General features: G+C 40.3%; 1 protein-coding gene across 1 annotated transcript; it reads right to left on the bottom strand.

Moving 5' to 3' along the window:
* Nucleotides 1-728: 728 nt before the first annotated feature.
* On the bottom strand, nucleotides 729-17,251 carry LOC123997037 (nuclear receptor ROR-beta-like). Its single transcript, XM_046300984.1, has 10 exons — nucleotides 16,927-17,251; nucleotides 7,006-7,091; nucleotides 6,664-6,805; nucleotides 5,942-6,367; nucleotides 5,704-5,825; nucleotides 5,441-5,573; nucleotides 4,597-4,704; nucleotides 4,383-4,493; nucleotides 4,168-4,280; nucleotides 729-4,029 (listed from the first exon to the last, which is right to left on the bottom strand). Exons 1-10 carry the CDS (start codon nucleotides 16,931-16,933, stop codon nucleotides 3,868-3,870), a joined length of 1,410 nt encoding a protein of 469 aa, XP_046156940.1. The 5' UTR covers nucleotides 16,934-17,251; the 3' UTR covers nucleotides 729-3,867.
* Nucleotides 17,252-17,592: the final 341 nt, after the last annotated feature.

Here is a 17,592-nt window from a genome sequence, read left to right as displayed (position 1 = left end):
CGTGAAGCAAGGGAAGTGAAGCAAATAGATGGCTTCATGAGGATGGAAAATTATGTGGATATATGTTGAAGCAACATCTCAAGAAATCAGTCAGGAAGTAAAAGATTGGTCGCAAATGGACAATGACTCCAAGCATACTTCCAATGTTGTGTCAAAATGCCTTGAGGACAACAAAGTCAAGGTATTGGCGTGGCCATCACAAAGCCCTGACCTCAATCCTATAGACAATTTGTGAGCAGAACTGAAAAAGCATGTGCGAGCAAGGAGGCCTTACAAACCTGACTCCGTTATACCAGCTCTGTCAGGAGGAATGGGTCAAAATTCATCCAATTTATTGTGGGAAGCTTGTGGAAGGCTACCTGAAATGTTTGATCCAAGTTAAACCATTAAAAAAGGCGATACACTCAATGAGTATTTGGTAGCATGTAAACTTCTGACCCACTGGGAATGTGATTAAAGAAATATAAGCTGATATAAATCTTTCTACTATTATTATGACATTTCACCTTCTTAAAATAAAGTGGTGATCCTAACTGACCTAAAACAGGACATTTTTACTAGGATTAAATGTCAGGAATTGTGAAAAACTGAGATTAAATGTATTTGGCTAAGGTGTATGTAAACTTCAGACTTCAACTGTATGTAATACCAATGAACTGTTGTGGAAGAATCTAATTTCAAGAGTTAAGAAGTTTCAATACAGGAGTAAACATACAAACAGCATTATCTTACTGTAAAAAGCCTTTTATTACATTCTTAAATCAACATATTGTATCCCCATTGTACAACAAAACTCTTAAATGTGTCATATTAATAATATATTTGAGATATCTTATTCAAATCTATATTGATTTCAATAATAATCTTATAATAGAATGAAAACATGATAAACAGAAGGATCATGACAAAAGACTAACTTTTAGGGAGATATTCTTAAAAATATCCTTTAATTTTTTTTTATTTATTACAACTGTCCGACAAAAAGGAGGACACTAAACGGTTGACAGATAAAAAATTGACAGATAACTATAGAAATTAAGAAACAAAAGATCACGACAAAAACAACACAGGATTCAAAGATTAAAATCTATCTTTCCGTTTCAGTACATTTTAGACCCTATTTCTTCTACAATTCAAAAGTCCTGTAATAATATTGATATTAGACAGGGGTAAATCTTTGATACTTCTGTGATCAACATTCACAAGAACATGTACTGTACACAGTGATCAAGGTTTAAGGTCTTCTATTCGGTGCAGTGTCTGACTTGGCTAACTGATGAAGACACTGTAGTACAGAGAGCCCAGCTGTCTCCCTGAGTGACTGAGTGGAAATGTAACTGCACACCTTGAGAACTGCCTCCAAAGACAGAAAAAGCAGTTTTAGGTCTACAGATGACACTTTATGAATACAGAACAATCTAAGTTATTACAAAGCATTTACACCTTGTTACAATCTTCTCCCCTGCCTTGCGAACTATAAACTCAAGTCAGTTAATATTAGCTCTGTGTAAAAGTAGAATGTTGTTACGTTGAGAGAACTTAAAGGTCTCTGGCTGGAGTGCTTATTGAGTCCACTAGGTCATCTACCAGGACTGTTTAGGCCCTCCTAACTGAAGTTGGGAAAGACATTATAGCACAGTTGTAAGCACCCAGAAAAGTGTATCGCCCTAAATTCCAACTATTTAATGTATATAGTATGGCGAAGAGCACTGTTCCAGCAGTGCAAGGTGAAAAATCAAAAGTATCCAAGGCCTGAAAGTGATTGTCTCTTTTTGTGGTAAAGGTATTCAAAGTATTCCACTCTGACCAAACTGTTCACACATCAGCTTGTCTATGTACAAGCTTTGTACTGTGGGCGGTGAAAGCTTTTTAAAATCCAAAAAGCCCCTTCAAGAATTGTTAAAAAGTAACATCCTGCCACACCCGATGTCCCTCTCCCAAGATAGAGATGTTAATCTAACTATGACTTTCTGGTAGAGATTAATAAAAGGCTGCGCTCATTAAAGACAGAGGCAGATTTAGTGTTCTCAAATAAACAGCGAGGGAAAATATATCTATATAAAATACATATTTTTGTATATATATCATCATCCTTCAAATTATGACATCTCATATACTCTATAATCTGAATGTAGAAATCCCTAACTCAAGGGGGTAGCTGATGGCTCTGTCAACCCTTTGTAGTGCCATACAGGTGTACTCTCTTAATTTGACCAGTTTCTCACAGCAGGAAAATAATCCTGCAGCAACAGGAAATGTGAATTATGTGGGTTAATACATTTTTCGTTTGGAATTTACAAACGTTATAAGCTTTTTTTAAACCTTGAATACACTACAATTTGCATTTATTGTTGTGCAGTAAAATTATCTGCGACAACAGTGATCAAATTAAGAGATCACATCTTTATGTGTTTGGGTGGGTGAGGTAGAAGGGGGGGGGGTTAGGGTGAGTGGGCATCATTAACAAATCAGCATACCTTCAGTTCAGTCTGAAACAGTAGACTGCTTGAACACACAGGGAGGGCATGAGTCTCCACCTTCCCCCTGCTGGTCAAAGGTCAAACCCCTTACCCCATTGCAGTTGTTACCTATGTGGGAGCACAGGAAAGTGTTTGCCACCGGTTTGTTTTCTTCTCATCATCTGATTCCTTTCTCAACAAAGTCCCACAGATCCCACTTCTGTTAGATACAGGAGGACTATCGGCAGTCTTTGAGTTGGAACCCTGAGATTCTTGGTAGCACGAGAAAATGGTCCGGATCGGGTGGAGGGCTCTTAGATGGTAAGTGCTATTATTCTAATCATTTTTCATACCAGTTCCCCAGAATATGGTCAGGCAGTCTTTGACTGACAGATGAACATTCATCACACTGTCCTGGGGAATCTATTTATCTTTATTTAATTGCCTTTATTTAACCAGGTAAGTCATTGAAAACACATTCTCTTTTACAATAACGACCTGAATTATTCTATATATCTATATATCTATATATAAATCCCTGTCTAATTTTATTTTACATGATTAAATAGAAGTGTATACGTAAGGAACGTTTAAAAATACTTCTGTGATTCTCTCTTTCTCTCTCTAAGTGGCATTTGCAAGGGGAAAGGGTAGTGGGACCGAGGTCTTTGATTGCATTTTTAAAAATAATGTCAAGAGCTCAAAAATATCAGTGTCTGAATGTGTGCCTGTAAAAATACATATATAGGTCAGCATAAGTGCTTTGTTTTAGTGCTGTGTGTGCAAGTCTGCGTGGATGGTAATAGACACCCTGGGTCTCTGTGTCCATGACTTGCATGCAAAACAAATCTGCCCGACTGTCTGTTTGATCTTGGTCCCTTTAAACAGTTTGTTCATAGCATACAAAACTGCAAAGTATGGGCACTACCAAATAAGAAACTAAAATTGAACTGCAATAAAATAAAATAAAGATCTACACAGCAACTCCTCCATGGGGCAGGATAGTAGGGTGTATAGTACACTCTGTCTCAAACCTAGGGCTGTGCTGCATGTCTGTGGGGTACATTCAAAGACATCATACTCGTTTTACAGAGGACTTTAACTTGAGGGAGATCTCAAGCTCTTTTTGAAAACCATCTGATATTGCGAAATTACATTCTCAGAACCATTTTAGTCAACAACAAAAATAAGTAGCATGCTCATAGTACCCAGCACCTAGTGTTGAATTTCATAGCCTGGACTGGCTTACAGTCCAAGCGACTGAGAGTAGTGTTCCTAAAGTGTAGCGTGCAGGATTTTCACTGAGCTGCTGGTTGCTTCGCTGTTGCCACGTTCCTCTCCATCTCTACCTCTTTTTCCCTACATCTTTCTGTCTCTATATGAATCACTTTCATATCTGAACAGATTTTTAGCCCATTGTGGAGTCTGGGAAGGTGATTTCACTGCTGAACACCTCGCGGTACAGAGGGGGGAAATTGTATGCCGTCTCTGGGTGGAGAAGACGGAAAAACTTGAGCTTGTCAATGTGGAGATTGCAGATGGACTTCATCATGGGAAGCTTGGACACCATCTTAGAGGTAGAAGAAGAGAGCGAGTGAGACAAGGAAAAAGAGACAGAAAAGGTGTATTTTTCACATTTCACCCCATACCCACTAACAAAGGCCTGTTTGAGGAATAAAGGAATATATCATCCCCTGCCAGTCTGTACCTTTGCCAGTTTCTCCTCCGATGAGCCACATCTATGTAGACAATGCTGCAGAGAGAGATATACTTTCTCTTGAAGCTTCTGCACCTGTTGGGTGTCTTTCAACCATGGTCGGTCTGGAGGAAAAAGAGAGCGACAACCACAGTTAGACTCTGCTGTTTTTCCTTCTTACATAATACTTAGTGTCTGAATTAGAGCTGGGAGTGTGAGAGGATTACCTGGTGACAGGAGAACAGCAGCACTGAACAGAGCCATTTCCTCTTCAGAGAGCTGTATACGGCTAAGGCTCTTGGCCAGGTCAAACACGGCACCCACAAGGTCATCACAACCTGGGAGAAAGCAGGGGGAAAAACTGGTGTCATAAAAACAAACGCTTTTTTTTGGGTGTGTGAATAAATATTCATGATTTGGTTTCATAAAGAGGGGACTCACCAAGAGCTTTGAATGTCTGTGCACTGGCAAACTTGCCATCAAACAGAATAGTGTTGTTGATGGGGTTGTAGGCACGACACATGCGAATCAGAAGCACATCCAGACATCCTGAAGAAGAGATCATAAATATACCACAAAGATGAAGAGGGAGAGATGGAGAGACGGAGGGAAAGACAGAGGGAGACAGAGACAGAGGTAGAAAGGGAGAAAAAGGAAACAGAGGATGCTCCAACATGTATACACAAACAACATTAAATAGAACATGAATTCCATGTTGTCAGTTAATAAAATACATATATTTCATATCATAACAAATTATATGTATTTCAATAAATTATAAATAAAATAATTTTTCAAATAAACAGTTTTACAATTCAAACAATGATGATGAACAAACATCACATAATGAAAAACCAGCGTGAGAATAATAACTATTTTCTTCAAAATCGTTGGAAACAGAATGTGGTCTTTGCATCATATGTTGTTCATTTATGTAGCAACATCCAGGTATATGCAAAATGTAGTGGCCCTATATGCAAAATGTGACAAATACAGTATTTTGTGTGCACAAATTAGGTGAAATTATTTGTATATGCTAAAATGTAGTCCAAATGCTGGAATTTGTTTTCCTAACTATAGACACACATGTTTTTCAGATATACTATTGTGTATTAATGTTGTAGTACTATACTACAACATTAAGTACTGAGACATGTTAATGAAGTAAATGGATACATGCTCAGGTTGTGTGAACAGGAACTATGCTTTAAGGTCAGAGAAAGCTGAGGTCATGGAATAGTGTTATGAAATGCACTCCTCCTATGTCCTAACAGTAGGTACCGACCTGCTTTGAGAAGAATGATCTGGTCGTTCTGACAAAGATCCAGGAATCCAGTGATGCGCTTGGCAAACTCCACCACGTACTGGATGGCATTGGTGAGGTGGATGGCACAATGCTGCCACATGACTTCCGCAGACTGAAAGAGAGACCAGAGGGATGCCCATGTTATATATGACATTTGGAATAGCACATAGAGGTGTCAGAGTATATAGGTCACAGAGTACTAGGCCACTGAGTTAATCCTGCTACAGGACATTGATGTTTACCTTGCTCTGGAAGCTGCGTGTCTCCTCAGGGGTGTACAGGGACCAGACAAGTCTCTTCAGCTCCTCACTGCCGTGCTGACTGGTCTCCATGTGAGACTTTACCACACTAGCAGTAATACGCTCTGGAAATGGACAAGTCAAGTATGGGTTAGCTTTCAACCACACTCAATGAAAAACAATCTAGTGATCGTTATATTGACTCAAAGCAGATAATGATAAGAGTGACAGTTCCACTTACCGATCTCAAGTATTGAGAACCCCTCGGGTAGAGTGTTGAGCAGCGTGTGTGTGAACAGGCTGGACTCATGCAGCAGCTGGTACTCATGCTTGATGTGGTGGTTGCCATCTCTAAAGTCCAGTCCGTTCTGTTCGGGCGAACTCTGAGAGGAGGAGCTGCTGCCCCCTATCATCTCCAGATTGCAGTACTCTCTTTCGGCGCCCTCTGGTGTCAGGGGTAGGTCGAACAGCAGGCCATCCGGCAGAGTGGCAATGTCGTCAAGGTCGCTGAGGGCAGCACTGGAGCCTCTGCTGTATGCCCGGCCATGACCTTCGACCTCGGCTCCCACCTCACGGGCGGCAGCTAACTCCTGGGATGCCTGGTGCTTCTGGACCTCAGCGTATAGGCTGTCTCTCTGCTTTTTGGACATGCGGCCAAACTTCACAGCTGTACCAGCAAAGGAGATAAAGAGTCAGTCAATAACCAGGGAATGAATTATGAGCTTATACACCCATATGGGAGCCAATATAAAACTAAATATAGAATAAAAACCACTGATATTTGAATTTCATAGCATCACTGCTGTGTCTCTGGCATGATTCCAACAGTGATTTCACACAGTATAAATGAACTCTACACATGGCCTTTCAATAAGACCCGGAGAGCCCTAGCATCCAGTGAAGAGACTGACAGACAGTGATGCCCTCTGGACTGACCTTGTTGTGTTTGTGTTTGACACTCACCATCACGGCTCATGCCCAGGGCCAGGCACTTCTGCAGCCGGCAATGTTGGCAGCGATTCCGATTGGTGCGGTCAATCAGACAGTTCCTCTGCCGGGAGCAGGAGTACATAGCATTGTTCTGCTGGCTGCGTCTGAAGAAACCCTACAAACACACACACAAGCACAAACACCATGAACACAGGTACAGAAGCAGGGAGGGCTGAAGTACTGGACAAGGGCATACAATATATATATATCTATATTGATTGAATTTGCTGAGGGATGCGAGTACGATAAACTAAAATAGAACACTCAAGTGGAGTGAACAGATTTCCAAGGCACGCCGAGGTTGAGGTCGCTCACCTTGCAGCCTTCACAGGTGATTACGCCATAGTGGATCCCTGATGACTTGTCCCCACAGATCTTGCAGGGTATTACTTCAATTTGTGCTGGAAGAGAGGAGAGAGGAGGAACATTTTTATTTTTTAATTATTTCACCTTTATTTAACCAGGTAGTCCAGTTGAGAACAAGTTCTCATTTACAACTGCGACCTGGCCAAGATAAAGCAAAGCAGTGCGACAAACAACCACCCAGTTACACATGGAATAAACAAACGTACAGTCAATAACACATTAGTGCATTGCATACTTAACACATTTGAACATGTTAGGTGGATGTACATTATTGAGTGGTGCTTCATACAAGTTGTCCAATAGCTGTTGTTCAATAGTCCCTAGGCTAGATAATAAATTCTACTTTGATGGTGTCTTGGGTTGGGTTAATTAATCTCTAGTATGACATGGTTCAATCATCTGGTGATAAGGAGTCTTGTGAATTGTGCCAGAACTGTGTGAGAAAGTGCACGAGAGGTGAAGACATAAGAAACATCCCCATAAACGCTATCAAATAAGAAGGAATAGCCACCTTTTAATCTGTTTCATCGTTATTACCAACTGCCATCGTTATTATGCAAGAGCCAATCTGCAACAATTTGCAGATAAAAAAACATTCCACCCAAGCGATAAAATATAAAATGTATTCATATGAAATATTGTTTAAATGTCAACTCGTGGGATGAAAGAAATTAGAACAATGCATCCTGCCAGAATCTACAAATGGAACACATAGACTATAACTTTAACAGTGTGCGCACAGCCCTGAGCCTTCTCTCCCTGAAACAGGCTGTTTTTTAAATTATGCTGTTTATCTAAGTGGCAAGGCCTCCTATGGCCCAGAGTAGCAGGTCAATTGCATTAGCTGGGGTCTGGGGTTATACAGTTTCACTGGCACTGTTCCTCCTCCAGGGTGAACTAAATGTCAAGAGGTTAACAAAAGCACCAGCTTTAGGAGAGCGTCCGACACTACAGAAGATAAAATGGCTACTCTCAAAAAACATTTTTTTTTTCTCTGTTTGCTTTGACTGCTGGGTGTGTTGAATGATTTTTTCTGAACTACTTTGTGTTACAGTGACGCAAGGCGTTAGGTAACATGTAATTTGCAGGCAGCAACAGTATTAACTGCCCTTTACCAGCTCATCAAAAAAGGAAATAAATAAAGAAAAAAACTCTACCACATCCAGCACTCCTGGCCCCCACCCTCTCCATGTTATATAACTGCTGTCTGGCTTTGCTCCACGAAAACACTCATTCAGAGGAGGTCACCCTAGCAATGCTGTGAAAAGCCAACCCTCCCCTTTTGCTCACATTGGTTCCTGGGAGCATAGCTTTGTTTCTGACATGTTAACTCACATGCCGCTCAGCTGCAGAGCAGTCAGGCTACGGGAGAGAAGGAGCTGTTCTACTGACACACTTTCCCATTCAGCAAGGGGGAGGTACTTTGGGTGGTGGCCTTGCAAGGCATGTTATCCGATTTCTTTCTTTCCTGTTTTAAGTTGGAACCAAATCTGGTTAAATCACTGACAGGGGAATGGAAATGTTCACAGGCTTAAGAAAACAGTCTATGTTTGATAAGTGAAAGATTAATGAGCACTTTAGAAACTGTAGAGTAAATACAGCTGTATTGCCATCCATTTTCCACTTATGTAACACCAGGCAGTACAAGAGTATTTTCAACATACAGTATATTCTGAAGGGGCCCTGGCTGTAACTTACACTGGTGCTCAACTTGTGGCAGCATGTCAAGTATTTCAGTGCAGTTTCAGCTGTCCATAAAACTATTAATACCCCTAGCATGGCCACAGAGACCTGCAGGAATGTAATGGGCTGCCTGGACATAGTTACATAAAGTGCTCATGGATTCAACACTTGAAAACTTTTCACACAATTCAAATGGATGACTAATTCATTTGAGGACAATCTCTTAATCACATGGAAGTATATGGCATGTAAAGTACACACAGCACCATATTTTTTCATTAATTAATGAAACCTTTATTTAACTAGGCAAGTCAGTTAAGAACTTTTTTATTTTTACAATGACCATATAGTAGTATGTAGCACTACGTAGCAGTTCAGAATGTCAGCAATGTTTCTGGACATTTTTCATGGGCCTTACATTTCTGGTTTGATCAATGGGTCAGGGACGTTTGACCTGTAGTCATGCTCTGTCAAGTTTAGACCAAGGACTATTTGGATGTTACTCTCATAAATGCACTCTCTCTAGAAAAACAAAAAGTAATAATTATGTAAAAATAAACATTGCACCATGGTAAATACCAGGTAATTAGTGGGCAGTAAAATAAAGTGTAACCAATATGAGTGAGAAGATGATATACAGGGCATTTGGAAAGTATTCAGACCCCTTCCCTTTTCCCATATTTTGTTACATTACAGCCTTATTCTAAAATGGATGACATGTTTTCCCCCCTCATAAATCTATACATAATACCCAATGATGACAAAGCGAAAACAGATTTTAAGAAATGTTTGCTAATTTATTAAAAATAAAAAACAGAACTTATTTACTTACTTTCAAACCCTTTGCTATGAGACTCGAAATTGAGCTCAGGTGCATCCTGTTTCCATTGATCATCCTTGAGATGTTTCTACAACGTGATTGGAGTCCACCTGTGGTGAATTCAATTGATTGGACATGATTTGTTAAGGCACACACCTGTCTACATAAGTTCCCATAGTTGACAGTGCATGTCAGAGCAAATTCCATGAAGTCAAGCCATGAGGTCGAAAGGAATTTTCCGTAGAGCTCCGAGACAAGATTGTGTCGAGGCACAGATCTGGGGAAGTGTACCAAAACATTTCTGCAGCATTGAAGGTCCCCAAGAACACAGTGGCCTCCATCATTCTTAAATAGAAGAAGTTTGGAACCACCAAGACTCTTCCTGGACCTGGCTGCCCAGCCAAACTGAGAAATCGGGGAAGAAGGGCCTTGGTCAGGGAGGTGACCAAGAACCCGATGGTCACTCTGACAGAGCTCCAGAGTTCCTTCTGTCGAAATGGGAGAACCTTCTAGAAGGACAACCATCTCTGCAGCACTCCACCAAACAGGCCTTTATGGTAGAGTGACTAGACAGAAGCCACTCCTCAGTAAAATGCACATGACAGCCCACTTGTAGTTTGCCAAACGGCACCTAAAGGACTCTCAGACCATGAGAAACAAGATTCTCTGGTCTGATGAAAACAAGATTGAACTCGTTGGCATGAATGCCAAGCGTCACGTCTGGAGGAAACCTGGCACCATCCCTATGGTGAAGCATGGTGGTGGCAGCATCATGTTGTGGGGATGTTTTTCAGCGGCAGGGACTGGGAGACTAGTCTGGATCGAGGGAAAGATGAACTGAGCAAAGTACAGAGAGATCCTTGATTAAACCCTGCTCCATAGAGCTCAGAACCTCAAACTGGGGGCAAAGGTTCACCTTCTAACAGGACAACGACCCTAAGCACACAGCCAAGACAACACAAGAGTGGCTTCAGTCTCCGAATGTCCTTGAGTGGCCCAGCCAGAGCCCGGACTTGAACCCGATTGAACATCTTTCGAGAGACCTGAAAATAGCTGTGCAGCGACGCTACCCATCCAACCTGACAGAGTTTGAGGATCTGCAGAGAAGAATGGGAGAAACTTCCCAAATACAGGTGTGCCAAGCTTGTAGTGTCATACCCAAGAAGACTCCAGACTGTAATCGCTGCCAAAGGTGCTTCAACAAAGTACTGAGTAAAGGGTCTGAATACTTGTGTAATTAATGTATTTCAGATATTCATTTTGAATAAATTAGCAAACATTTCTAAAAAACTGTTTTTTTCTTTGTCATTATGGGGTGTTGTGTATAGACTGGTGAGGGGGAAAAACAATTTCATCCATTTTAGAATGAGGCTGTAAGGTAACAAAATGTGGAAAGAGTAAAGGGGTCTGAATACTTTCCGAATGTACTGTAGGGTACATTAATCAAATCCCATCCTCTCTCTATATATAATATAGAGAGAGAGGACTACTAAGTGGGAGAGGAGTGTTGTCAAAGTCTGAAAATGTTCATGCTATCACAATCTGCAGACAATTGTGATTGAGGATGGGATTTGATTAGAGTTTTAGTGCCCTAAAGCAGTTAGTGGTACTGTCAGTTATCGGAGGTCATATATCTTGAGGCATCTTCTGAGGCAACTCTGTGTCAGTGTGAGTCTCTGCCGGTCAGTTTGCTTGTCCCAGCAGTAAAGACTGTAGTCACAGAGACTTTGCTCTCTTATCTTACTCCAAACAGCTCATAGGGAGTCCAAAGGTCCTATTTACCTTGCACTTTGTATTTACTTGACACACTGTATGTTTAACCTACATTGCATATGCGTTAAGGGTTTAAGGTATATATACAATATAGAACATCTGGTGTGAGGTGCTCTTGTCCTAGAGCTTTATTGCAAGGTGAAGGGGACATTTAGTTGATTAAACATAACCCTCTCTCTGGGCTAGACTGCTGATGGGGCCTACAGTACCTAGCACCTGTTTTCTAAACAGCTTTGTCGACAGTGATAACTTCTCCCTCTCTCCACATCAGCGTGGCCTACCTACACAAAGTAGTATTCTGTGAGAGTGTATGGATGATACAGAGCCCTACTCTTTAAATATGCTCAAGAGGATTGAGTATTTCCTCTGTAGAAGTAACAGGAGTGGACTGAGTGGACTTAAAAGTGTGTACGGTACCAATGATGGTGACTGACGATCTAGCCCAGCTACATTAGGTAACAATCAGTGATACTGTGTTAATACTAAATATTCCGTAGGAAAATAAATGACATAACCAGATTGTACTTTTTTTTTTGTTTCCCAAAATGTATACTTTTTTGTTAAATGCTTTTATTTGGTCGTTGCTTTGACTTTTTCATTGAATTTCCACATTTATTCTTATTTTATGGGTGTGGTTTGTGGCGTTTGAAACATCCACTTCTCTTTTGCTCTCTATATATTTTCCTCCACTGCCATATATAATTTTGAGTGTAACATACAGTTGAAGTCGGATGTTTACATACAAACACTTTAGCCAATTACATTTAAACTCAGTTTTCACAATTCCTGATATTTAATCGGAGTAAGAATTCCCTGTCTTCGGTCAGTTAGGATCACCACTTTATTTTAAGAATGTGAAATGCCAGAATAATAGTAGTGAGAATGATTTATTTCAGCTTTTATTTCTTTCATCACATTCCCAGTGGGTCAGAAGTTTACATATACTCAATTAGTATTTGGTAGCATTGCCTTTAAAATTGTTTAACATGAGTCAAATGTTTCAGGGAGATTTCCATAAGCTTCCCACAATAAGTTGGGTGAATTTTGGCCCATTCCTCCTGACAGAGCTGATGTAACTGAGTCGGGTTTGTAGGCCTCCTTGCTCACACACGCTTTTTCAGTTCTGCCAACAAATGTTTGATATGATTGAGGTCAGGGCTCTGTGATGGCCACTCCAATACCTTGACTTTGTTGTCCTTAAGCCATTTTGCCACAATTTTAGAAGTATGCTTGGGCTCATTGTCCATTTGGAAGACCCATTTGCGACCAAGCTTTAACTTCCTGACTGATGTCTTGAGATGTTGCTTCAATATATCCACATAATTTTCCATCCTCGTGTTGTCATTTATTTTGTGAAGTGCACTAGTCCCTCCTGCAGCAATGCACACCCACAACATGATGCGGTCACCCCCGTGCTTCACGGTTGGGATGGTGTTCTTCGGCTTGCAAGCCACCCCCATTCTCCTCCAAACAAAACGATGGTCATTATGGCCAAACAGTTCTATCTTTGTTTCATCAGACCAGAGGACATTTCTCCAAAAAGTACGATCTTTGTCTCCATGTGCAGTTGCAAACCGTAGTCTGGCTTTTTTTATGGCGGTTTTGGAGGAGTGGCTTCTTCCTTGCTGAGTGGCCTTCCAGGATATTTTCATATAGGGACTTGTTTTACTGTGGATATAGATACTTTTGTACCTGTTTCCTCCAGCTTCTTCACAAGGTCCTTTGCTGTTGTTCTGGGATTGATTTGCACTTTTCGCATCAAAGTACGTTCATCTCTAGGAGACAGAACGCATCTCCTTCCTGAGCAGTATGACAGCTGCGTGGTCCCATGGTGTTTATACTTACGTACTATTGTTTGTACAGGTAAATGCGGTACCTTCAGGCATTTGGAAATTGCTCCCAAGGATGAACCAGACTCGTGGAGGTGTGCAATTTTTTTCTGAGGTCTTGGCTGATTCTTTTTAATTTTCCCATGTCAAGCAAAGAGGCACTGAGTTTGAAGGTAGGTATTAAAATACATCCACAGGTACACCTCCAATTGACTCAAATGATGTCAATTAGCCTCTCTGAAGCTTCTAAAGCCATGACAACATTTTCTGGAATTTTCCAAGCTGTTTAAAGGCACAGTCAACTTAGTGCATGTAAACTTCTGACAACTCTGGAATTGTGATACAGTGAATTAATAAGTAAAATAATGTCTGTAAACAATTGTTGGAAGAATTACTTGTGTCATGCACAAAGTAGATGTCCTAACCGACTTGCCAAAACTATATAGTTTGTTAACAAGAAATTTGTGGAGTGGTTGAAAAAAGTGTTTTAATGACTCCAACCTATGTGTATGTAAACTTCCGACTTCAACTGTATCAATCTGGATTTCCCTGACAGGCCTGAGTGGTATACTATGAAGCACGCTAGATCTACTCAGGCTTTTAGAAAGCTAGACAGCTTCAGTTAGCTTCACATTCCAGGTCAGGCTTCATCCGTACTATGAACGGTGGATATTGCTCATCTGCCTGCCGCTAACTCTAGCAGGCTTGTACTGTAACTGCTCGTACATGTCACACATGGCTAGTCGAACACCGAACTCTTCATTGAGACAATGCTGAAATCAATCAATGGGCGAGTCAGTGCCACATTTTAATTTGTGCCGAGATCAAAATGAAAGAAAAGTTATCTTGCAAATTCAGCAGGCTATAGTGTGAAACAGGCTTTTAGAAGTGCCGTCTTTATTTTAACTTTATATTATACACTGATGGCAGCATTACAGCAACATGGAGGAAGCAAGTGGAAGGGGAAGAGGGTAGGGAACTTGTTTGTCTGCCATATATTAAAGATACAAATTGGATGCTATATACTGTATATATGGAGCATTCAACGATCTTAGCTCTGCATATTTTCCTGCAAAGAGACAGAATCTTAGATAATTTATTATGGTATTCTCCCCATGTACCTTATTTCGAGTCACAGGTTAAGGAATGGCTTAAAAATCATAACATTTAAAATTGGGTTGTGTTGGTCGATGATTGTGTTGGGTGATGATGACAGTGTTGGGCGATTTGGAATCAGTCAACAATATAATAATACTCTTAGGAGAAAATGTCATCTATAACTCACAATCTGTTGATACTATGTGATTAGAAAGGTTCAAATTTCCTGTAAGACATCACAGCACATTTGAAAAATATATGACACATGGAAATCAAAAGAGGGTGGTCTACAGAGACGAGAGGGATAGGCCGAGAGCAGCTGAGGGTTGGGAATAAAAAGCACATGATTGGTAATAGTTATTACTGAAAACACTATATACTGTATAATGTAGACCGGAGATGTTTGAGTACTAGCTATCCAAAATATGTCTGTATAAAAAATATATATACATCTTTGTTATGTGAATGTTGTGAAAGTACCATGTATGTAAAATGCGTGTAAATGTATATTTAACAAAAAAAGCTGTAAAAACAAACATTTTAAACAAATGTACTTTGTCCTCTGCTTTGGACACCATATAATTGTGTGTGCTCATCCCCCCCACTGAAACGTATTTAGGGCTGTGCTACAACCACATTTCGACACATCATATATAACTCCATGTATTTACGACTCTGCTCCCAAAAAATAGTCAGACTGTACTTTGGGCCAGCATTTTTTCATTGTATGTAGCCTATAGCCTTAATCTGAGGTCCATTGTTTTTTTCCTGGCCAGGCAAAATTCCCAGCACTGGTCTAGTTATACTGTATAGGGAGTCAAAGGAGGATGAATCAACTAAGCAGGGCAAGAGTTAAAGCTCCAGGGAGTGGAACATTAGCAGCCAGTTGTCAGAGAGAGGCACCTTCACACATTCTGTAGCCCCACTGTGAACATCTCCTGACAGATAATGACTTTGAGCTTGATCAACAGTGCCCTTGGGATCAGAGAGATGCCTCCACTGCTCTACTTTGTATTTGATCCCTTGCTAAAACTATGCACTACATGGCTGTAGCACTTCAGACAGTGTGGCAGACAGAGTTCTCTTCTCACCCAGGAGAAGTGCACTTCATAAAAGTCATCACTACAGTGGCTGCATCCATTAAGTTTACAGTGGTCCTGCCAATGGCACCTGGGGGACCATGCATATCCACAGAGGTGTGGATCACTGGAGAGAATGAGAGCTGGGAATTTCATAATATATCCTATTACATTAGCAAGCAGTCCTTAAAAACAAATGGGTGACAGATTCTGGTTGATTTAATCAAGTAGCTAAACTCACAATGGAAACAGGGTGAGGGCTGAGAGGTGAATGTAGGCTACTGGTTGTTGCTACCCATTATTAATGATTGATGATCTTTCAGTTTATGTAAATAATTTGCCATAGAAATATGATACAAAACAATCTGTTAAACACTGATAGGCTACACAGATATATTTTTTTAAACAATGTAGCAAATAATATGTGGACTATAATAAACTTTATTGGTTTAATTTTCCTTGTTGGCAAAAGTTTACTTATGCATCAGCAAAGTCTCTGTTGTTGACACACAACCCGCATTGGTTTGTACATGCCAATGTCCTCAGATTGAAGTAGTGGCTAATGGATTGTTTTAGAAATTACGATACCCCTCAGAAACCATGCCTCCACAGTCCCCACCAATCCTGCACCACTTCGCTGAATGCTGTGTAATCCTCAATGACAGAACTAGGTCAATGGAACAGTGGTCTCTCTCCCACAGTCCTCCATGCCGGGATGAAGAAAACAACAACGCGCCCTCAACACGCGATATCAAACACCCGCTGCGCACCACCAATTAGAACTGACACGAAATCAGCACTCACGAGTTGAGGGGTTGGGAGCATTTTTTAATATTTGTATTATTTTAATATTATATTATAAAATATGTTTAAATTCATTATGGCCAACAATAGTCACTCCGCCAGATAACCTATAACCTACCTAGTATCTAGGCTACATGCAGAATGGCAAACTGAGCTGAACAAACATAATCTCTGTAGGCCTAATAACAAATAGATTACACGATTATATAATGTTTTTCGTGAAAGCCATTTCAATCACCACCCCTCTTACATAACCAAAAACGATTGCTGCCAATTGCTGGCGAAAAAAAGTAACTACATCGAAATGATTCTTGTACATCGAAATGATTATTGTCATCCTACATGCAACGACAAACAGATCACCCTCGAAGTTTATCTGCAGACTGATTGACACACATTTACATGTCATATATGTATAGTATAAGCATATGGGAAACGGCCGCAAATATCCATGCAAATAGATATATACTTAAACTTTAATTTTATGTATTTTTTAAAAATGTATCTGATTTCTAAGTGCAGTGGTTTTAAGTATCTAAATACGATAGAGTACTGGGTTATTTGTCTTAAAGCATGTCATGGTCAAATAGTCCGTTGAAGTTTATCTGAGATCTGTGTCGTCGTTCATTGCCAAGCGCGCCTGATTTCAACACGCGCACTTCAGAGCTGACTGTACAGTAGGCTACTTCAAAGTAATGCATCCACCACAGTTTACATTATTCCCATACAAAACTTTAACGAGCAAAATAACATATTTGTTTAAGTATTATTAGAATAAACTTACCTCTCATTTTCTTGCTGTATTAATTTTTAGTCATAAATCTCCAGGTAGGCGAATGAAAATAAAATGGAGGAATATAAACAAGCTTTTTCGCTCCAAAAAGGAGCAGTTGAATAAAAAATAAAACAAACTCTCATATGTTTTCTAATAGCTGGTCTGTGAAACAAACAAAATATCAAACAAATAGATTATTAGTAAGATTGTTTCCGTATTTACTCCGTGTAGCATAAGTATTCTTCCTGTAATTCAGCGTGGACTGTACGCAATAAAATATTGTAGCTCCTGGCCTTCCCACTTCGTTCCTGGACAAGAGCTCAATGTCTTTTTTCTCTCGCTGCTGTAACCTACTTTCGGCGCGTGGACTCACGTGCTCTCGCTCCACAAACTCCGCCTCTTGCGCCGTCAGCTGTGCGCGCGCCTTTCCGCGCGCTTAAATGAGCATGCGTGGGAAAGTGTGGCAGTGTGTCACAAGAGCAACATCGTGGGAAATATTCCTCCAAAGCAGACTGGTTCTAGGGTTTTCTTTTCCCCGTTAAAAGATTAATAGATGCTGTGATTCAAAAATATATAAAATGTATGTCTCAAATATATGTCAAATATATGCTCTGATTGTGGGTTTTGCTTTTTTCTCCTCTCACTAAAATAAGGCTATTTTGTTATCAAATAGGT

The sequence above is a fragment of the Oncorhynchus gorbuscha genome, linkage group LG15 (genome assembly GCF_021184085.1).
Source record: "Oncorhynchus gorbuscha isolate QuinsamMale2020 ecotype Even-year linkage group LG15, OgorEven_v1.0, whole genome shotgun sequence".
NCBI classification, from domain to species: Eukaryota; Metazoa; Chordata; class Actinopteri; order Salmoniformes; family Salmonidae; genus Oncorhynchus; species Oncorhynchus gorbuscha.
The sequence above is the reverse complement of the archived record's forward strand: the minus strand, read 5'-3'. Positions and strand labels throughout refer to the sequence as shown.